This window comes from Euleptes europaea, chromosome 5, assembly GCF_029931775.1.
Source record: "Euleptes europaea isolate rEulEur1 chromosome 5, rEulEur1.hap1, whole genome shotgun sequence".
NCBI lineage: Eukaryota > Metazoa > Chordata > Lepidosauria > Squamata > Sphaerodactylidae > Euleptes > Euleptes europaea.
In genome coordinates this window covers 44,620,000-44,642,760 of record NC_079316.1, presented here as the reverse complement: position 1 = coordinate 44,642,760, position 22,761 = coordinate 44,620,000, and the positions used below count along the sequence as shown (strand labels likewise).

At 42.1% G+C, this 22,761-nt stretch overlaps 1 protein-coding gene across 1 annotated transcript; it reads right to left on the bottom strand.

The window, feature by feature from the left end:
• Positions 1-41: 41 nt before the first annotated feature.
• On the bottom strand, positions 42-19,546 carry ATG4B (autophagy related 4B cysteine peptidase). The gene is made up of 12 exons (XM_056849380.1): positions 19,453-19,546; positions 17,972-18,043; positions 15,183-15,281; positions 13,700-13,801; positions 12,962-13,034; positions 11,209-11,288; positions 9,335-9,531; positions 6,077-6,155; positions 5,564-5,709; positions 4,412-4,468; positions 2,596-2,689; positions 42-633 (listed from the first exon to the last, which is right to left on the bottom strand). The coding sequence occupies exons 3-12, from the start codon at positions 15,241-15,243 to the stop codon at positions 560-562; spliced, it is 963 nt and encodes a 320-aa protein (XP_056705358.1). The 5' UTR covers positions 15,244-15,281; positions 17,972-18,043; positions 19,453-19,546; the 3' UTR covers positions 42-559.
• Positions 19,547-22,761: the final 3,215 nt, after the last annotated feature.

The following is a 22,761-nucleotide window of genomic DNA, read 5'->3' as shown; positions in this document are numbered from 1 at the left end:
TAGGGTAGATAAACAAGCATGAGTAGCAACATGTAGTATATTCCATCAGGTATGAAAGGCCCACAACTGATGAAGAACTTGTTCTGTAGGACTAGGGGGACAGCAATCTGACAGGTATCTGGCATTATTTTATGCTGGTTTCCACACCAAACTACAAAAAGACAGAACTAAATAGGGTAAAATTTCCCTAATAATAGAGATAACTTGCAAGAATCAAGCACCTTAGAAGGGCTTTTAATATTACTCTTGTTGGGCCTTCAGGCCTGCTAGCATAAAAATAATCTTCAGCTCCTAGGAAACGCTGCATCCATTTCCTGCAGGTACTCTTGCACTGAGAAAGCCTAACTAAAGCTATTAAGGCCTTAATGATGACCCGTTTCTTGATCCCACTGCAGAAAATTAACTCTGCTCCAAGGCTGCACAGAATGCTGGGGGTGGATGGGAGGCAGGGATGTCAACAAGCACCTATGAAAGCTGGTAAGCCCTAGGCTCTCCAAGGAGCTTCCCTCCCCCCACAACACAAATTGGCAGAGTTAGCTTATTATGGTTGGTATTTTTTTTAAAGAGATAAGATTTCAAAGTCTTCATCCTCTGAATCAAAGAATCTTTCCAGTCTGTCTGCATCAGATGAGTCTGCAAAGCAAAAAAAAAAAAAAATATCACCAATTTGGGCCTGGGAATATATCAACAAGTGGATAGTGTTAAGAGATGAAACTCACTGAACTGAGGGCGAAAACGCATGGTCGCTTTAGCCTCCTTTATTCCCTGTTTCAGCCAGGATCAAACGCACGTTGGGTGAAAACATGCATTCAGAAAAATTTGATCCTGGCTGAAACAGAATAAAGAAGGCTAAAGCGACCATGTGTTTTCATCCATTGTTTCAAGAGCAGACACAAAACAATCTTGCTCAAGAAGGAGGGGAGAAACCCTGCAAGTATGGTCAGACAGGTGACCTATTTCAGATTTCATTATACCTACAGATATTTACTATGTAAGATTCTGGAGAATGATGACATATAAAAATGCTGTATTAAGCTAAAAAAGCTGTTACTCCCCTAAATAATTAATTTCTTGAAGTGGAAAATGATCCATGCTACACAAAATTTTAGTTTTTCCTTTGATAAAGCATTTGGAAGGAAGTTAGAATTAATGGCCAAATGTAGTGCCTCCAGCAGTGATACGGGAGTCTGTTTGCCCTTCCTTCATTAATCGATTTAGAAGGCCAAAACAAACTTTATTATACTTGTACCCTTACCCAAATAGCACAGGAACAGATGTATGTGTAAACAGACACATTCAGCTGTTGCTTGCTTACAGAGGCTTTTCTGATAAGTGTTCCTTCTAATCTAAAAGATACAGCGACTTAAGGTGAAACAGGACTTGAAGGTTAGAGTTCTGTTCATCAGAGGTGAACAAACCTAAGATACATTTTAAAAAGGGGTCCTATAAATTGTTGGGGAAACACTAAGATGTAGCCTCTTAAGCAAAATATGTCATGATTCTAGGATCAAGATTTTAGAAAAAGATTAAGGAAATTGGTCGACAATGGAAGACTGAGTAGACACAACTGTGGAAATTAGAACTACACGTCTGACATTTGTCACATTTCTCAATTTGGGTTCAAATTTGAATTTAAACGTCACTCAGATTTTAGATTCTAAATCCGAAATCAACATTAGGGGCTGGATCCCATGGGTCTGATCCCCTAACAGTGATACAAGAAGCCTCCTGCTGGTGTAAGAGGTCCTACTGTTAATAGCCTTCTGCAGCAGAGGAATGTTCCTTACACCAAGGGAAAGCTTCACAGCCAGTGGAACTGACCCATGGGATTCAGCCCTAAATTGTTTCAGTAATTTACTTATTCAAGGGGAAGTTTGCTGGATTAGTTACTATAAAAGTCACTCAATATTATTGAAGGACAGATACTTATCATGGGCTTGTTTCATTTTTTGCCATCAAACACTGTCTTCTACAAAATTATCCACATTAAACATCAACATCACAATTCATAGAGAAGTATAACATGATTTCAAGTAGGGCAAATTTGCTTCAGCTCTCAAGGAAAAACTGCTTTCTCTGGAAAATTAAGTGCAGCATTAATGGATGTTGAAGGGAGAGTATTAGAAAGGAAACCACAGAATTTCTGGGAAGAAAGATGCTTTTATAGACAGCTTTATGTCTGCAGAAGTTGTGATCACCCCCTTTAGTCATGCGTTACCTAAATCAGTGATTCTCACTCAGTGGCTCAGGTGCCACATGTGATTCTGACATGATATCTGTGAACACATCTGTGAATGCAGCACCCCACCCTATGTTCCAGGAAATCGGAATGCCATTGCCTAGCGAGGCTTGCTTCTGACGGCTCACCACAAAAGAAACTGAAGTTATGACAGTAACCTCAGTGGGCTTTTAAATATCTACTAACCTCTTCAAGGTAACATCCAGAATCAATGTTAGATTCAGTCTTTATATATTCTGATTGTAAGAAGAAGCTAAAGCTATCAAAACAATTACATGTTTGGATCAACATGAAAGCCAAAGGCCTCAAAATAATCCTTAGTCAGCTCTTTTAAAAGCCCTACAGCTAAATTTTACCTGGAGTGAGATTCAAAACATCAGGGCTAGAGAAGTGTGAAGGTTGATGTTCTACCAGTTCAAACATTGGCAGGGCTCCCCTGATCAATGACAACTGTTGGGAGAAAATAATGTTTACCAACCATTTCTTAAAGTATATCATCTGATAACATTTGAGGGGTTGCTGCTGAACAAGACCATATCTTCACTGTTAAGGTCACGACTTCAATTGTCAGTACAGATCATTTCAGGGCCAAACAAGGTGGGATCTTTACTTCTGTTTTAGAGTTTAGATCAAGTACATGGCATGGTGAAAGGTTTCCCCCTACCCAGTTGTCTCAGTTTAATTAATGGCCCTCCATGGCTGCATTAAAGGAAATCTGATTGCAGTTTGGCCCTTAAAATAATACATCCACCCAACTCTTTGAGATGGAGGATACCAGATGCAAAATGCATCTCCCCTCTCCACCTCAAGTTTCTAGTCATTATGATTGAGAAATGTTTAAAAAAATGTGCCCAGAAAAAATCTCAGAAACTGGACAAGTTGCTAAATGAGATTTGTAGCAATCAGAAGGCCAGCCTTCAGCCCCTTGAAGAGATTGCCCTTCCCCAGGACTAGCGGAATGAAAGAACTATAAAGAGAAAGAAAAATCCTGCACATTTGTTTAATTAAGCAACAGAGTACACACAAACCTACCTCACAGAACTTGAGTGAATCATATGACTAAGCAGCTAACCAACTGCTCTCTCAGGTTGGTTGTTTTTTTAACTCTCCTAGTTGGGAAAACTGAAACGGTCATTTGCATCACTGAAGTCAAATAAGATTTTAATTTGAGGGGTTTGGGACTTTTTTGCATCCTCCCCCCAACCCCATCTACTTTGAAAGACTGAGGAAGTAGAATTGTAGCTTTCATAGTGAACACGATTATCCCAAAATTAGCTAATGTGCCCTGTAAAATGAATGGACCATTTCAGCCCTTGTTACTGTGATGACATTTTACTGAATTTGTTAAAGTGCTAGATAACTAACATCATAAAAATGCAAATGTGTGAAACCAAAAGGTGTTCATGGATATCCTAAAGAACAGTGTGTAAGAACAAACACTAACATACTACTTATATCATATCTAAGCAACACTATATTTCATAAGTGTAATTCTTTTTTAAAAGACCAGCACCCAATTATTTGAATGCACTTAATTCTCCCGTAATACTTAAGGCAGAACGGCAATTGACTACTGACCCTGCCCAACTCAGGCCTTTGTAGGCTCACTAGTCTTACCTGATCTCCCATGTACTACAGATAGGTTGTGGTGGATATACTTTATTTGATGATGATTAGGCCACTATTGTGTCCCAGCCCATGACCATTTCTCAGCAATGGACAAGAACTGACTGAGGCAGTAGCTGCAGAAAACTGCTCTGATGCTTCTCTAAACTCAATATCCTCCCCTCTGCTACACATCAGCTTCAGTGCAGCTCAGAATGGTCTGAGTGACATAAGTGCCCTTATTTCTGTTCCTTGCTTTGCAGTCTTCCAAAATGAACATGAAGCTAACTTCTCAAGACCAACCAACCAACCTGCTAGATTTCAAGGCAAAACTTAAAGCGTGGTTCTCTCATGGCTTCATACACCTTCATTTTACATTCAGAGCACATGTTACATGAAGCTCTGAGCATAGCAGGCTCAGAATCCCAGTGGAAAAGACTGATAAGAGCTGCTACATTCTGCCCTGCTCCACCAGTGGGATCTATCAATGCAGGATCATTTTTACACACTGTAAGACACCCAGATGAGTCCTGTCCTGTTTTCACAACAGACTTGCTACATACAGACCTTTTTGATTTGTTGGCACCAATCATTAAAGTCTTCCTCTGTGTTGCAGAAGAAGCCCTGTAAAAAGGAAAGAGATCGCTTTTATTGGCTTAACTCAGGGGGTTACCGCATTTATATTCCCAGCGATGTATTAAGAGTTTGAAAACGTTATAAAAATACTGTTCACCACTTCGTTTGGCCCCTTTAGCTGTGAAGACGTCTTCCAACCATTTATAAGCCGTGGTATCCAAAAACCCTTTTAAAGCGATGTTTTTTACAACATTTTCAAACTCTTAATACATCGCTGGGAATACAAAGTGCGGAAACCCCCACACAAACACAAAGAAAACACACTTGGGAATTGGGAATACAAGACAACATGCAACATTTTGTTTGGAAATCCTCTGTGTCCCGTCTCCCCATATTATGAGCTATGGACTGGATTATGAGAGTATGGAAAATCGCTCTCGTCTTGTGTGTGTGTAAAGTGCTGACAAGTTGCAGCCAACTTATGGCGACCCCAATAAGGGGCTTTCAAGACCCTTCAAGAAAGAGAGGTGGTTTGCCATTGCCTTCCTCAGCAGAGTCTTCCTTGGTGGTCTCCCTTCCAAATCCTGACCCTGTTTAGTTTCTGAAATCTGACAAGATCAGGCTATACCATGCCACCTTCCCTCCCCTTATTTGACATATCAGAATAGAATTACAAATAAAGAAGATACAAGGACTAATACATTCATGGAAAGACGCGTTGCTCGTAATGTCATGGAATGATAAGGTTAATAACATGGAAGTGACAGTGGTTCAAGTTTTAAATAGAAAGTGAGTATTTCCTATGTGCTTTATTGATAAAGTAAAATATTTGTACTGGAATATCTTATCATACATATTTTTATTTATTAAAACATGTATATCCCACTTTTCCAAATGGTTCAAAGCAGCTTACTGTAATAGATAAAAAATACCCCCCCGGTTAAAACTAAAAATAAAATGTAAAACCTCAAAATCTCTCCCCCTCTTCCCTTAAAGCCCCGGCAAACAGACAGGGCGAGTGCAAAGACCAGGGGGTGGGGAGAGAAAAGAACACCACTGCTGCAGTAACCTTGCAGGGAAGAGGAATCGGCTGGAAGATTGTTCCAGATAAGAGCACTCAGGCAACAACAGAGACCCTCTCACCACTGCAATAGAAGGATCGAGCTCCGCAATGCTCATTCTGCAGGGGGGATGTTGGCAGTGGAAACTCTCATCAAAGATGTGGCAACTGTCAGTTGGCTCCACAGCAGGCTGAGTAGTGTGTGGGTCAAGGTAGATTAGTTCTTCATCTAGACAAAATAGCCAAGGATAAGTTATAACGGGAACACAATAGTAGACTGCATATGGGAAGAGAAAAGATAATGCCTACACCGTGCTACTGCAGACAGATGATGACTGGGCGAGATAGCAGAAAAAAGGAAACACAGTTTGCGCAAGAGGTCAATCAATATTATTTCTCACTATGCCTATTCTGAGAGCTTGTGACTAAGTCAAGATGATACACCGAGGTTTGTTCTTTGATAAGATCTTTTTTTAAAGTGGTGAGTTATGCTGTAAGATGCGACAGTATATACCCACAATATAATGCTATTCCCTCAGTAGGGATACAATGGAATTCCCACCCTTTAAGACTTAACATTCAACTGACACACTCACCTACATATCCAATGAAATAATGAGCACTGTTAGGTTTTCCTCCAATGACTCCTAGGGACTGAGGCATCATAAAACAGTGCTGGAAAACATTGGTCACACAATGAATTGTATAGTAATCGGCAGAAATGAACACCCATCCAAAATGGAAAAAGCAATACAAGAATAGAAACACACAGATAGACACACTATCCATTCAGCAACAGGCAACAGAATAGCCAATTTCAATACAAAAAAACCTTCCACACAGACAGCCACTGAAGTGCAGTTTTGAGAAAGAGCATGGTTAAAAGTACTCTGAGAACTCTGGAGAAAGGTGACTCAAGAGTAGCTTAAAAATTTACACACCAGCAGTTTGCAGAGCACAGTGAGGTTTCCTGCTCCCACCCCTGAAGGACGTCTGTGGGGTACTCTTATAAGAGGGCATCAAGTGCCAGGGCAGCAACACTTTTGGGTCACCTATACAATGCTGCAAGAGCCAACCCCAGAGTCTCAATCACTGCCTCTGGGCAACGCTGGAGGCAGCACACCCCTCCCACCCCTTACAGCAGCAGTCAATGCTGGGAGCAGGAATCTTCCCTGCACCCCACCATGGAAAGTAAATTTATGTTCAGCAGTGGTTATGTTAGACATAATTAACAAGGATTGCCCTTGATATTTCAAATGCTGGTTTGGACTGCCATAAAGTTTCACCTGTTTGGCCAATGTGGTGTAGCTGTTAGAATGCTGGACCCTAGTTCAAATCCTCACAGTGCCATAGAAGCTTGCTGGGTGACCTTGGCCTAGTCATACACACTCAGCTTAACCTACCTCACAGATTTATTCAGAGCATAAAATGCAGGAGAGGAGACCAATGTAACCCACTTTGGGTCCCCATTGGTGAGAAAGACAAGGTATCAGTGAAGTAAATTAATGCATTTCAGATTAGGGCTTTCGGTTCGTCCCGAACCGAAAAACAGCCGAATTTCCCGATTCGGCGGTTTTTAGTTCGGATGGAACTGAACTCAAAAAAGGCGGGAAAATGGGGAGCCAAATTCAGCGAGTTTGGGGTGTTTGGCGAATAAATTCGGCAAATTTGGGGTTCGGCGCAGCAGCATAACCATCAGTTAATAAGCAGCATTCTCCTGCGGCCTATCGGTTGCCAAGCTGGGTCTTCTTCCCCATCCTTAATGTGCATCTCTGACAATGGGGGTTTGTAATTAGCAGAGCTTGCTGCCCACGCCCAAAGCTGCCAGCCCCAACAAACAGCTGAGCTGCGGGGAGCAAGGGCGGGGCAGGTGCGAAGATGATGGAACAGAAGACATCCACAGTAAGACCCATTTTGGGGCTTTTCTCTATAATTTTTCTCCTGGGTGTGTGTGTGGGGGGGAAGCAGAGTCTGTGTGTGTGTGGGGAGGGAGAAGTTTCTGTGAGTGGGGGGGAAGCCAAAGGGGGCTTTCGCCTGTTCTGCGGGGGGGGGGGTGATCCCTGAGTCTCTCTCTCTCTGGTTTGAGGGGGGGGTTCAGTTGTGTGTCCTCAGGTTTTCCCTCATTCATAAGTTTGGTTAGGTCTATTTTGATGTTTGCTCAAAACTGGTTTTCAAATTGTGACTTAAAGAATGCATTTGCCTGGTCCTGAGTCCGATGCAAAAGGGGAAATTCTACCCCCTCCTACTCCTTATGCATAGCTAGCTGCCTCTGTCCCTTTCCATGGTTTGCAAACTCCCAGGTGTCAGGTGTTGCTTTACATGGTTGCAAACATGTTGCTTTGCATGGTTTCAAACATGTTGCTTTGCATGGTTTGCATGGCTGCAAACATGTTGCTTTGCATGGTTTGCAAACTTCTTCGCACCTGCCCCACCCTTGCTCCCCCCAGCTCAGCTGTTTGTCGGGGCTGGGAGCTTGGGAGTGGGCGGCAAGCTCTGCTAATTGCAAACCCCCATTGTCAGAGATGCACATTAAGGAGGGGGGACCCCTTCGGGGCCCATATCTCAGCCCTCCCTGACCCAATCTTTACAAAACTTGGGGATTCTTGCAAGAAGGGTCCCCTCAAGCTATGCTGAAAATTTGGGACCTCTACCCCCAAAAATGCCCCCTCGGAGCCGTGGAAAGGAGCGATTGTGTTTTTAATGGCTTTATTCGGCCGAATTTTTCCCCAAACTCCAGATCTCATGCTGAATTGCACGGACCAGAAGCGGGGGAGTTCAGACTTCGGCATTTCCCAAATAAAAACGGGCCGAATTTTGCCGAATCAGAATTTTACCGATTTTTTTTTTCAACAGCCCTATTTCAGATACATTTCACCAGCTAGTGGACCATGAACTAGACCAGGGGTGTCAAAGTGGCGGCCCGGGGGCGAATCCAGCCTCCGGAGGGCTGCTCACCGACTCGCAGCCAAGCCTCCCCACCCCACCGACCCCCCTCCCAAGCGATCCTGGCCCAGGAGAGGGCCAGTCTCGCTTTCCCCGCTGCCCCCCTCTCCCATGCGATCCTGGCCCCAGAGAGGGCCAGGCTCGCTTTCCCCACCGCTGCCCCCTCTCCCGTGTGATCCTGGCCCCAGAGAGGGCCAGGCTCGCTTTCCCCGCCACCACCCCCTCTCCCGGGCACAGTCAGGCTGCTGCTTTCTTCTCCCCCCCCCCCCATGCAGGCCAGGTCTACTCATTGGTTTCTATGCACATAGAAACCAATGGGTAGACCTGGTCTCTGCGGGGGGGGGGGGGGTCTCAGTCAGGAGGCCAGGTCTACTGCCATGCAAACCAATGGGTAGACCGGGCCTCTGTGCGGGGGAAAAACCCATCTCCATCCAGAAACCAGGTCTACCCATTGGTTTGCATGACAGTAGACCTGGCCTCCCGACTGAGCCTCCCAATGGGTAGACCTGGCCTCCGTGACAGGGGAAGCTTCCCAATGGGGACTCCCCCCCCACCACAGAGGCCACCCATCTTCAGCCCGACCAAGAGACATCGATGTTCAATCCGGCCCTCCACTCAAATGAGTTCGACACTCCTGAACTAGACTGTGCGTGTGTGTGTAAAGTGCTGTCAAATCACAGCTGACTCATGGCAATCCAGTATGGTTTTCAAGGCAAGAGACTAACAGAGATGGTTTACCATTGCCTTCCTCTAGGAACTAAACTACTAAAAACATAATTAATAGCAGTGAAGCAAGCATAAACCATGTATGAATTCATTCATTCATAACAAAGGCATACATTAGGAAACAACGCCAGATAATTTTGGCCGCTAAGGCAGCTAGATTACTTGAATAGAAGCAAGCCTCCTACCTTCAGTGTTTCAATATAGGCTTCATTAATGTCTGTGAGCCCAAGACGAAGAGGTATCAGCAGTACTAAAGGTTTCCAGAGCAATAGCCTGTCTGTACTCTCTGCTCCATCTGGATACCCATTGGACAGCAAATCCAATTCTGCAGTGGGAAATGCCGAAGCCCCATGACATGGATAGTTGAACCGGCACAACCTCCCTACCAAGACAACAGCAGAAACTGTCTCAGCAAAAAATTCAGGCACTTCTTGACTTAAATAACCATCCAGAGAGCTCAAAAAAAATGGGTCTTGAAGTTTCCAGCATGCCCCGTTGTACAAATCCCCCTATATGCCAACAGTTTCTAGCAAACTTCAGAGGGTTTTTTGAAAGTCTACAACCAAAATATTGAAGCATGTACATGAAAGGACCCCTTTGGACTACAATCTTGATTTTGTTGTACAGATGTTTTCAAAATAACCTATAATACTAATACGCATGCTACTGTTGGGACAAACACAGCACCCATTTCTATTCTGCTGAAACCCCTTAACTGGATCACTAGTTAGGACACATAACAAATCAGTGAGCAAGAGATTTGAAATCATTGCTACACACTGATTCCTTCACACACATATTTGTCCTTTTTTTTTCTTCCCTATGTACACACTCCACTAGAATGATGTTTCAATATAACAGTACCAGCATCTTAAAATAATGCAGACAAAAAACATTAAGTAGGTTAACCCAGTTGTTCAGATTTGGGTGCATACACTCAAGCTAACAAAGACAAATCTCATCTGAACAAGCAAAGGAAGGCCACAAGTCATTATGGGTGAGCAGATGCTGTGGGTGTACAATAAATGTTTCAAAGTGCACACCTGCATACATAAGTCATATACTAGTGGAGACTTGGATGACACAAAACTTCATAAATTCTCCTACTAATTCTGTGCACTCTCCATCTATTCTGTAAAACCAAATGAACAGTGCTTAAGGAGGAGAGGATTAAGAAAAGTTTACATTGTGCTTCACTCTAAGGTTACGTCACATGGCATTCTGCAAGGAAGACGTGCTTATTTTTACTGTTGGGTCAGACATGATCCATCAGTGGAAGGTGCCAATGAATGCTGATCTTCTTGGCTTCCCTCAGCTTCCTGGGGTCACAGGATCCATGTGGAGTAATAGCCATGTGGTTCGGGAGGCTGCAGTAGAGAAGGGAAAAGAGGGTGAAATAGCTCCCTCCTGCCTCTTCTGTGAGCAAAGGTCTGATGGTGGATGAAGGAGGGAGCAATTTCATCCCCTTCCCCCTCCCCATCTGCATGGCTATTACTCCATGTAGGATCCACAGCCCTGGGAATCAACTTTCCTGGGTTCAGAAAGGATTGCTTGGAAAAGGGGAAGCCAGGAAGATCTGCAGTTCATGCATGATCCTTTTGCCAGATCTAGCCCACAGACTTTTTTCTTTTGTTTTCTTTCTTTACTCTTTTGATTTACAGGTATTGAATACTATCAGTCAATAAATCTCAACTAGGAATAAGAGGAAGACAGGAAGAATTCAAGCCAGAAAGGGTAGACTATACCATATCCAAGAAGACAAAACCCACAGACCATTATGCAATTATTACCATTATGACATAAACATTTTGTTTTATCCAGATTTCACCACAACTATGATTGATCGAATAAAAACAATAAAACTAGGCTACTGGTCTTCAGCTGTTGGAATCATAATTTTATGTCTTGAGACATGAAAGCCAATTGTACTCATTTGGTCTACTTGGCAAGTTGGGTTCTAAAGTATCTTCCAGAAAAATATACAATTTTCAGTTTTGCATTGTTAATTTTTTTTCAGCAGACGCAGAACAAACTCCTACAGCAACATAGGGCTACTTACTAATCTCCTCCATTACAACAGTGTTATCCATGGCTATGTGCACTGCCAAGGAGCTCCATGTATCAAAAGTGGCAAGTTTTCTACAGGAGAGGGACAGAGGAAAATTAGAAGCAAAAGCACTATGGAAAGGCACAGCTGCAACTACACTACAGATTTAAAACTGGTAAGATCTACAGTATAATCCTATGCAGAATTCAACAGGCTTAGAAGGGTAAAACTCGCTTTAGGACTGCAGTGTTAGAAAGCTGCATGGCTATGATCACATTGCCAAGAATCTAGCTGCAGAGTACAGATAGCAAATGCAAGCAAAGACTCATTTCCTTTTAAGCAAGTAGCATGTGTACGCAATGGGTTGGATCCACACTAAGTTTTCCAATGGCAGAAAATTGCCTTTCCCATGGTAGCCCACTGGCTTCTAAGAAATGGTGTTCTTGGGGGACAGGGAACTCTGAGGAGTGATGAGGGGGTTTGCAGCAAAAGGGGAAATTGTTGGAAATTGCCAATTTAGTCTGGATCAAACCCATGTCTGCAAAGAGGTCAGAACCAGGGCCGGATTTAGGTTTGATAAGGCCCTAAGCTATTGAAGGTAATGGGGCTCTTTATATGTCCAGCTGTCCTTTGTCAACAACAAATTGTCACTGTTTTTTGTGTTGAATATATGCTATATGGACCTAATAGGTATCTATGGACCTAATAGGTATCTAAAGCCATTTGCACATAACAAATCACTGTAGCTGTATGTAGGTTTTATTTTATTTGTTTTTTATCTTATATTTTGGAAATGTACATCCAGGTTTTTTTTCCTTTAAATTTTTTGGGGGGGCCCAAGAGAGTGGGGCCCTAAGCTATAGCTTGTTTAGCTTATACGTAAATCCGGCACTGGTCAGAACCCAAACAAGGACTGGTTCTCCAGCCTAAAATTTTCATAAACTGAAATGCTCAACAGAATACTGATGAATTGACAGTGCAATCCCAAACAGGTCTACTCAAAATCATACTCAAATCTACTCCATGGTACTTACTCACTGGACAGTTTCCTTGGGACTGCACTACCAGGATTACAAATTATTATTCTGGTTTCTCCTCTGGAAGACTGAAGATGTTTAGACACTGCTTGCAGAATAAGGATATTCCTAAACTAACGAACTGGCACTGTTATTTGCCAGTTCTGAGGACAACAAGCTGCCCTGCTGCAAAATAATTCTATGTTGATCTACAGGAAGCTCAATATAGAATGCATGTAGCATTGCACCATCACATTAATCATTCAACAGTCAGCTACTCAGTACCTGTTCACAAAAAAGAGGACCCTCATACACTTCATCCCCTAGTTCTAGACAAGCTGAGCAATCTGACTTTATATCAGATTAAATTAAGATAGTATAGATAGATTTCAAGGTCATACCCAGTAATCTGATCATCTAAACCTAGGTTTATCCTACATAGCACCATCCTTATTGCAGATGCCTGAGAACCTTTACATCTCTAACATCCCAAACAAGAGATGGTATCCAAGAAGGCCTAAAATGTATGAATCAGTTTCACTTTTTGGAGTTCATCTCATTAAGAAGGAGGATGGGGAATCTCATTAGAAAGGAAGATAGGGAAGCTGTGCAGACAGATCTGATCTCTCGTGACCAGAGGAAAACTGCAACGATGGAGAAAAGACAACCTTTTCATTTGCTTTGCATGAGTGGCTACTAGCAGTTTTATGGGCTAGGGGAAAAAAAGCCAGAAAGTATTAAGCACTTACTTGAGTACTTGTGCAACTGTGTTTGGTCCATACCATTGGCCTATGGATTTTCCTTCTCCAACTCCCATCTGGGCTATAACAAAAGACATATCCTAATAAATCCATAACTTCACTTAAAGCTCATTCTGAACTTCATAAATACCCCTACTAGTTCTGTGTGCACTCTCCATCAATTCTGTAAAACCAAATGAACAGTGCTTAAGGAGGAGAGGATTAAGAAAAGTTTACATTGTGCTTCACATGACATTCTGCAAGGTAGACATGCTTATTTTTACTGTTACAACAAAATGAATATTGAAGATGGAGTTTATTGCAAGTATTCTGCTCTACAGAATAAAATTGCTAGCCCTTGACTAACTTCATGGACTCTATTGTTGTCCACAAGGGCTATAAATAAAACCGAAAAATACAGTTGGGTAAAATATCACTGTAGAATTTTATTCTAAAACAGCCTGTTGGTACATTACTGTTTAATAAAACATGAAATCTGAGTCGACATGTTTTCTGTTCTCTTTCTATATATCAGCCTCTTTTTAAACAACACATACTGTTTTGTTAATTTACAACAGTGACAGATGTACATATGTACCAGCTTACCACCCTAACAGTCTTCATTCTTACCACATAGGAATTATGTGTTATAAGTAGGATGCAATTAACAAAAGAAACCACCACCTGCTAACATGGCAATATTCAAGAGACACACTTGAAGGAACTTGATGCAGGTGACCATCTTACCTATTTGGTGGATTGAATAGTAGCTGTCTTTTTTGTCGATGAAAGCATTAAGAACATTGTAATAGTTATCTGTTTGCTTCTTCCCTTTCATCCACCTCCAATCTGAGACACAAAATATGATGTTTTAATCAATATTCCCAACTTTGTCAGTTATTTATTTTCTCTGTGGGCTCATAAATAGGAGATAATTTTGGGGTTTTGTGAAAACAAAATATTTAATATCACTATTTGAAGTAGTGATCAAGTGTGGGATAATTTTACTGTTCTATATTTATATAATATGAAGGAAGTAGAGTAATCAAGAGTATAATCCCAAACTAAGCAAGAAATAAAAGTTTGTTTTTTGCTGTCAAGTTGCAGCTGACCTATGGTGACCCAATAGGCTTTGAAATGCAAGAGATGTTCAGAAGTAGTTTGCCATTGCCTGCATCTGCATAGCAACCCTGGTATTTCTTGGTGGTCTCCCATCCAAATACTGATCGGGGTGACCTGTTTAGCTTCCAAGCTCTGGTGAAATTGGGCTAGCCTGGGCTATCCAGGTCAGGGTAAAGTATAAGTACATATACTTAAAAAAAAAAAACCCTACGGTCTTCTCTTCCAGTCCTATCTGTCTAATAAGAAAACATGGGAAGATTAATTGAACTACCTTACCTTAATTTACTGTAATGCTTACCTACATTCTCATCATGTCACTATCAATAACATAATTTCATATACATATATGCATGAAGCTGCCTGATAATGAGTCAGACCACTGATCTATCAAGATCAATACTGTCTACTCTGAATGGCAGACATCTTTCTCATCACCTACTACATGACCCTTTTAACAGGAGATGTCAGGACTGAAGCTGGGACCTTCCACATGCAAAGCAGATGATCTCCAATTGAACCACAGCCCAACCCCAAATTTCAATTCTGTTCTCCCAGGCTCAAAACACACCTTGCACTGTAAGAAATAAGCTTCCATTCCATTTATTTACTAGCTCCTTTGACCAAAGGTCTTGAGCTTAACCATAACAATAATACATAATGTAAGAAATAAGTAAGTGGATACAAAGATAAAAGTAATTCTAGTGGTTAATACAGCCCTTGAGAATTGCACCTTTATCCAATTCAAGCCTGAATATATGTTTTGGAAAAAAGGGGTGTTACCAAAGGACAGCTGGAATATTTTTTGGTAGGTCTAATTTATCAATCAGTTCAATTAACAGATAGCCAAAATAATTTTAAAGGACATTATAGTATCTTTACACACTATAGCGTAGAGGCTTGGAACCCACCTAGTACCTCCAATTTCCCCAAGGCATTCCTGGGGTTCCCCTGTCCCCCAGGAGCAGCATTATGGGGGGGGGGCATTTTGGGCTGCAGTGGGAGGGGTGGAATTGGCAAAAATTCCACCCCCTTCTTGCACCCGTGACAATTTTAGGCTGGATACAAGCCCATATCCCCTCCACATCATTATTATTTGTATTTGACTTACCTCTGCCTAAATGTCTGCAGACCAAGGCCTGAGCAAAGATCATCTGGCCGCACCTTAGCATGCAGCCCCAACCAGTGTCAGATGTAGGGCCTGTTCCCCCTGCAGCCAGAAAGAAAATAAAGATATCAACCTATAGTAAGTGTGCCTCAAGGTAAATAAGGTTATGATATTCCTGAATATGAGAAGGAGTACCTAGAAACCAGACTTTGGCATTGTTAGCTCTTTGCTCGTCCCCATCTCATTACTGCTGTCTATTCTCCAGATTAATAGACTGGAGGCAGAAAGAAAAAACAGAGGAAAGCAAAAAACCTTTTCTACATAAATAACTATTGCAGATCACAAGCATTCCATGTGTCACAAGTTGGGGAAACAATGGATCTATGTATCCTTCTTGGAACCCACAGTTCAGCAATCACAACAAAGGGGATTAACACATGGGCAGAATGTTCTTGGTTCGCTCCTCCCTTATCTCACAATATTTTATTCCGAGACAGGATAGCCAAACGCATGACGCTAGTCCAGCCCACTATAAGTCAGAAGCAAGTAGCTGCTGGAGGCTCCCTGTGCGTTTGAGCCACCCATATAATGTGGGATAGTAGTGGAGTGACCGCCGTGTCATTGCCCAAGGATTGGCTGAGGGGTTATCCAATCAAAGGCCGATTCTCCCCCTTTTTTTCCTTGGGACACCAGCGTTCCGGTATACCATCGTGATGGTGTGAAGCACCCCCCCCCCACAGGGCTGGTCGCGGGGGGTCTGTCTGGCCTGGAGAGGGTCGGGGCTTGAGGCGCCTCTTCAGCCTCAGACCAGTCTGAGGGAGAGTCTGAGCTTTCCTCTCCCTTGGAGGCTACCCGGGTGGCTCTATGCTCAGCCAGCCTGGGTCACAGCCTGCTTCCTCCCTGGCTACTCTTCAGGCCAGAGAAGCTCCGCCCCTTCCACCCTCTGCCCTCCCCCGGGAAGTCCATAAAAGGAGCTCTCCTTCCCCGTCACGTCACTTCCCTTCCTAGCCAGCAGCGCGGCTCACACCCGCCCCGCCCTTGCTCACCCGCAGCTCAGCTGTTTGTCGGGGCTGGGAGCTTGAACAAAAGGAGGTTAGTAGTGGGCTAGTCATGTGATTACACGCACGCCGGCGTTCCGGTAATGTAGCGAAATAAAAAAAAGTAGCGGTTTAGCACCGAAAAGATCGCTAGAAACCAGGGATTGCTTAACCCAGTTTTTTTTTGCTTAAATCGCGCCTAAGGTGGGTCCGATGCGCTGCCCTCGGATGGTCATGCGTTTAGACCATGAGAATTCGCTACTTTTAAGGCACAAAGGTGAGACAAATTGGCCATGCGTTAAACCCAAAAAAGCTTGAGCAACCTGTTGGCAGACATTCAGTTCAGCTGACTGCAGTCTTTCAGACTCGGAAGTATTTCCAGCAGAGAGCCCACCCATCCTGAGTCACTAGAAATGAGATAGATATGGGGTCTGAAACCTTCCCAGCCTTAAGTGGGCCAGCAAAACATACACTTGTACAAATATTTAAATGTAAACTTTCCCTCCACTGTTATACAGTAGATGTCACTTATCTAAGAATTGGTGCTAACCTCACCTTTCCTGAAACGACCACCGTAGCTCCTAGTGCCTATTCTGACATCTAACCACAGCAATAAATTTGAAGGCAAAAGCCAAAATGTTATGTCTCAGAAAACACCTGGAACAAATGAGAGAAACTAAGAAAGTGGGCTGGAAGAAGGAAAGGGTAGATAGGTTTGAGTGGTGGCAGAATTCTACCCAAAAGATAGGAAAGAAGGGGCTAGTGAGTTCAAGTCCTCTCTCTCTCTCACTCTCTCACACACACAGCCTCCTAGGTATGCACAGATGGGAGAGGAGGGTTGTCAACCACCAGGTACTAGCTGGAGATCTCCTGCTATTACAACTGATCTCCAGCCAATAGAGATCAGTTCACCTGGAGAAAGTGTCCGCTTTGGCAATTGGACTCTATAGCACTGAAGTCCCTCCCCAAACCACGCCCCCCTTAGGCTCCACCCCAAAAACCTGCTGCCAGGTGCAAAGAAGGACCTGGCAACCCTAGGGGAGGGGGTGGTGGATCAGGACACCAGCCCACCCAAGCCCTGCTCTCTGAGGCCCAATCTGCAGAAGTGAAGTGGGTGAACCAGAGACAGTTGGTGATGGCAACCTTTGGTTGACCTCCCCATGAGGCTTTCCTGGTGTCTGCTTTATTGTCCTTTAGGCACTAACCCAAAACATTTATCTTTACCTATGCTTTTAAATGAAGGGTTAAATATTTTTAGCTGTTTTTATGGTCTGCCTCTAGTCTGAAGGCCATTTTATAGCTTGAGTTAATATTGGTATGCTGTTACTTTATTTTATTGTACTGATTTTTTTAATCCTGTGAGCTGCCTCAAGCAGGCCTCTGAAGAGGTAGAATGTACATTTTCACAATGAATAATATAGAAATAAGCTTCCAAAGGGTACACAGAGGTCAAGTTTATCTTGTGGTCTGTAATTTCTGTATTTTTTTAGTGTTTCTTACAAAATGGGAGGATATTCCCTTTCCTTCCTGGGAATATAATCAGATGTCAGCAAGAGACCCGAGATGTTTACTCACTCTCTGGAACCTAGATAGTTAAACAAGTGATTTGTACCTGAAATGAAAAAAGTGGGTGTACCAGATTCTGATGGCACTATCCAGCATAAGATAGTCATTGGTTTCACTAGGCTGTGAGGAAACCAGTCACTAAGAAACAACCTCATTTTCAGCATAACCTAGGAAATTAACTTTTCTTACCAATGGCAGGAAAGTTTTTTCTGTATGTGAACCAAAGACGAGAAGTCACATCTAACAAGATCTCTTCTTTCTCTACAAAAATAAAAAAATAAGGCATGTCAGTATACTTCCAGCAAATGTCACTATGCTGAGTTAAACATAAGCAGACTCAGTGATGCTGACACTAAGTTAATGTCAAGCCATTAGGACTAGAAGGTATCCCACAATAACTATACATATCTAGACCTAGATTCTAGCCCAGTAGCACCTTAATGATCAACAAGATTTTCGGGATACAAGCTTTAGAGAGTCAAAGCTCCCTTTGTCTTATATACATATCAAGTATCTGAACTGTAGACTAGAAAAAGAGTATGGTACGAACAAACCAAAACAATCATATAGTCAAAAAGATTTTTATCTTCACCGTTTAAAAGATTGGATGGCTTACAACAAATACAAAATATAGGCAGCATTCAGATGTCTTATTTAATAAAAATGTGAATAAATCCAGCTTGTGCTGGGCTTGTGTATACCTCTGGCTACCCTTCTCTCCCCACCCCTTTCTCATGCAGGGCTTGATGAAGGGATGGTGATATAAAACTAACCAGACAGGTGAGTGCAGGTCAACAAATTAACTAGAAGTAGTTTTCCTTTCACTAACTGGGATCCTATGCCAGGATTAAATCCTGTTTTGGAACACTGACACAAGGGGAGGGGGGGAATAAATCTAGTTAAGCCAAGCACCTGCACTTGTACATCATGGGTACCAGGAGTTAGCTGAATTAAACCACCATTTGTTCATCATGCGTTGAGAGAAGAGGCACAGAGGGAGGAGCCAGGCATGTACACAAGCGCTGAACAAGTCAGGTAGCTTGTGCACATTTCTGTTTAACTGTGGTTAAATTGGACATCTGAATGCCGCCATAAACCACTAGCAACAGTATAAAACTTCCAAGAAAAGGAACAGCATTCTAAAGTTAGAACAGTAAACGTCAAACAAAATGAATAGTAAAAGAACAGCTTAAAGAACCTGAAAACAAAATCCCACATTTGACAACAAGACTGCACAACAAGAAAATCAAGACATGGCTGGCAAGAAGAAAAAAAATTAACCATTGCATGGACATTATAAAGGTAAATGGAAAATAAGGGCATCCTACCACAGCCTTCAGTTTGCAAGACCTGAGCAAGGCTGTTAACAATAGGGCATTTTGGAGGACATTGATTCATAGGGTCGCCATGAGTCAGAAGTGACTTGACGGCACTTAACACATATAGGCATCATAGCTGAAGAATGACAACCGTTTCTAATATTCTGTTGGAGCACATGGAAATTGTTAGGTTGAGAAAGAGGAAAGACAGGGGCAAAATATCAAGGGCAAAACTCAAGACTACACATGCACTCATATACCCCCCTTGCCAAAAGTCCACAAAGAGAAGAGGTGGGATAACAAGGTTAATGTTCAAGAAAATCAGCTGAAGTTCATATATTGGCAAAATACCTGTTAATACACTATATTTTCTCCCCAGTATCCAAACAGGCTCTTTGGTCTCTGGGAAGTCTTCATACTCAAACCTGAGAGTATCATACGTTAGAGTAGCTGTTCAAAAATAAAACATACATAGTATAAGTCACAGGCTCCGTTTAGGGTTTCTGTCCCATGTAAAATACAAATGTTGCAAGGTTGTTTGCTTTAGAAAATTATGGTGATGCAAGAGTCATAAATGCACCATCAGTACTAAAAACGCGTGGCCAAAACTCTTTTGTCAGCATCAGCCTTCAGCAGAAAAGAAAAATCAGCCGATCAAGTATAACACAGGCTTGAACTCAATCTTTTTCACACCAAAGGAAAAAAATGTATAGGCTTTCACATGTATGAGTGAAAGCTTACATCAGCTAGCAGCTAGTTACCCCCTCTCACAGCAACTCCACCCCCAAGCTATTTCTGGGGGACAAAGGACACCCAAGAACAGCATGTTGGGGGCATTTTGGCTGGCAGCATGAAGGGGAAGGCAGAGAAGTTGCACTCTGCAGATGGCAATCCTTGAAAATGGATAAATGTTATGCCGGATCCAAACCAGTGCCCTTAATCCTTATCACTTATTTTGGGCACAAACTTTTGGTTTCGTTTAAAACCATCATTCAGCCTCTTTAATCATCAGATGGTTCCACCTCTTTTTTCCCCTCAAATCAAGAGTCAGCATGAACAGATTTCCTACAGAAAGCACCACTTTCTTCAAGTTTTCAGCAGAGGTTTCAGTCAACATTGCGCTTTAGGTGCACCACGAACAAGTGAATTGCAATTCACATACTCACGCCTACTCACATCTAGTTTCTGGGCTACATCTAAGCAGCTGTGAGAATGAGGGCCAGCAAGATGAAGACAAGGAGTGAGAGGTCTTCTCAACTAGTGCTTTCAGGTTTACACCACACTCCAGTCCTTCTATCTTCTTTTTCTTGATTACATAGAATGGAGGCCCGCTTAAGCATTGGCCTCTTCTTGTTCCATTTGTTCTTTAGATATCTAGAATCTCTGTCCCTTCAACCTTCCTACTGCATTCGTCAGTTCCCCAAGCAGGAAATCAGAATTCTGGTCTAGCAGACTTAACGGCTCATCATTCCATGCTCTGCTCCTTATTTCCCTGCATCTGCGGATAACTCTAGAGTGAGCTTGCCTCATCATAAATGACTAGCTACCGAGTTACGAATAGCATCACTCACATATCACTCCATGCCCAACCAAATCTTCCATTCATTGCATGCCAAGTCAAAGAACCCCTCCACCCATGTCACTAGAATTCAGCTGTTTACTGGAGGCAACTAGTGTGACTGTATGTATTCTACTGGAACCCTTTAACTGGTCAGTCCTGATGCTCAATTGAGTTATCACATGACCTAAAGCAGATTACACCAAAATCACTCATAGCATTTTTTGTTTCAGCCTTTTAAAGAAATGATAAACATGAGATCGGGGGGAGAGAAAGTGAGAAAAAAAGACCGGTATGTAAAGTAAAAATTAAAAGTGGGTCCCATGTTGCATTCTAGGGTTGAAAACAGGCCTTATTTTATTTTGCTTATGTCCTTGGATGGCATGAGATTATGAGATTGCAACCAATCACGAGCATTCTGATGCATCTAATATCTTCTAAAAATGTACTTTCTATTACTATTGAAAATGCTATATTTTTACCCTTCATGGTTGGTTGGAATTTTTAAAAAGCATTAAAAGGTAGAACATTTAAGATGAAAACTTACATCAAGCAGATACTTTATATACAGCATTTAGTAAGGGTAAGTCACGAGACTTCCTTTGGGGTTCAAGACATGCACACTGCAAGGAAACCCTGTCTCCAGAAATAATAATCAGTTCCAGTCATGCTACTCTGCTGACTATCTTGGTGATCTTCTTACACTGCCCATTCCTCACTCTCTGTAGAGAACTATGAAAACTGTCTGTTTTGTACTTTGTATGATATAAAGTACCACTGACCTAAATACATAAAAGTGTAGCCAATGTTTTCCTCACCCACATCACAAAGCAAGTTCATAATCAAGTAAAAGGGTATTCTGAAGCACCCAGATCACTTTGAAACTGAGAGTAAGGCATGCCAAATAACCATGGCAAGTCATGAGGTACAACCTCTGGAATTGACCATAGCCTGAGATATATTTTTTTTAAAATCATAGCTCTTACCATAATGTATGGACTCCCTGAAAAGGTGATGGGAACACCACTTCCAGCAATTTTAGGAGATGCTTAAGGCCATTTTATTTGTGAAAGCTTTGAATGGTGTGTACACTGCAGGCATTTTAAAGAGGCTTATTTAGGTTTTTATTCTATTTTGCATGTTTTAAATCTGTAAGCTGCCTTGTGCCATGGGGGAAAGGTGGGGTATAACTATTTTAATTAATAAATAAGAAAAAAAAGAACTCTGAGAAAGTGTCTCCACAAAATATAAGACTCAGTGGCACATACTTGGTGGTAAATATACAGTAGTAGCAATTCAGTCATGTAACTCAAAACACTATTATTTTCACTGACGGAAGCAGAAAATATTTGTATTACACACCCTAGCACAGCCAGTACTATCCATGGAATAGGACAATAAGGATTAAAAATCATCATAATGACAAACTACCATCATTCTCTTAAAAACAGTACTTAATTCTAGACCCTGGCTATCAACCACCAAGCCAACATGAGAAAACCCATACACCCTTGTTCTACCTGTCCTGTAACTTTCACACCTAAAATGGACAGAGTAGAGACTCAACAACATGAAAGCCTTGTTTTTTTTTATAAACAAAGGTAGTATTTGTCAAGATCAGAGCAATATATGGCACTCAGTGCTTCAATAAAGCCAGCATTTATGACTCATCCCCAATTACTGAACCATGACTTAACTGCTTCAACAGCAACTTCATAGGCAACTGATCTTTTGTAACCCATGTTAAAACAGAGTGGCATCATAACACCATTTCTCAGACTAAACTGTAGGTTAATAACTGTGTATGAAGATGTGCCCCAACATGTAAGTGTTGCAAAACATGACTGAAATGAAATCCAAATAGCAGAAGAATTATTTGGAGGCAGAAAGATACCCATTTAGATGAGTAAAAGGGTACGTAATGATCAAAAAGCAAGAATTCTAAAAAGAAATCCATATAGCCAGAGTTTTGAATGTAATAAACCCAGCATCTGTCCACTCATCTGTAAACCTCACCAGACATTTCAGCCTATTCTGCTTCGTGAGGTAGAGAAACTACTGAGAACAAACACCTTGAAGGAAAGGCAACACAGTGCAATAAA

Bases quoted from the DNA above. Each gene is read 5' to 3' on its own strand.
- ATG4B (XM_056849380.1), bottom strand. From the start codon at position 15,243: ATGCTAAGGTGCGGCCAGATGATCTTTGCTCAGGCCTTGGTCTGCAGA. The intron at 13,802-15,182 runs GTAAGTCAAATA...TTTGTGTCTCAG, and splicing joins CTGCAGACATTTAGGCAGAG to ATTGGAGGTGGATGAAAGGG. The intron at 4,469-5,563 runs GTGAGAGGGTCT...TCCTTTTTACAG, and splicing joins TCGATCCTTCTATTGCAGTG to GGCTTCTTCTGCAACACAGA.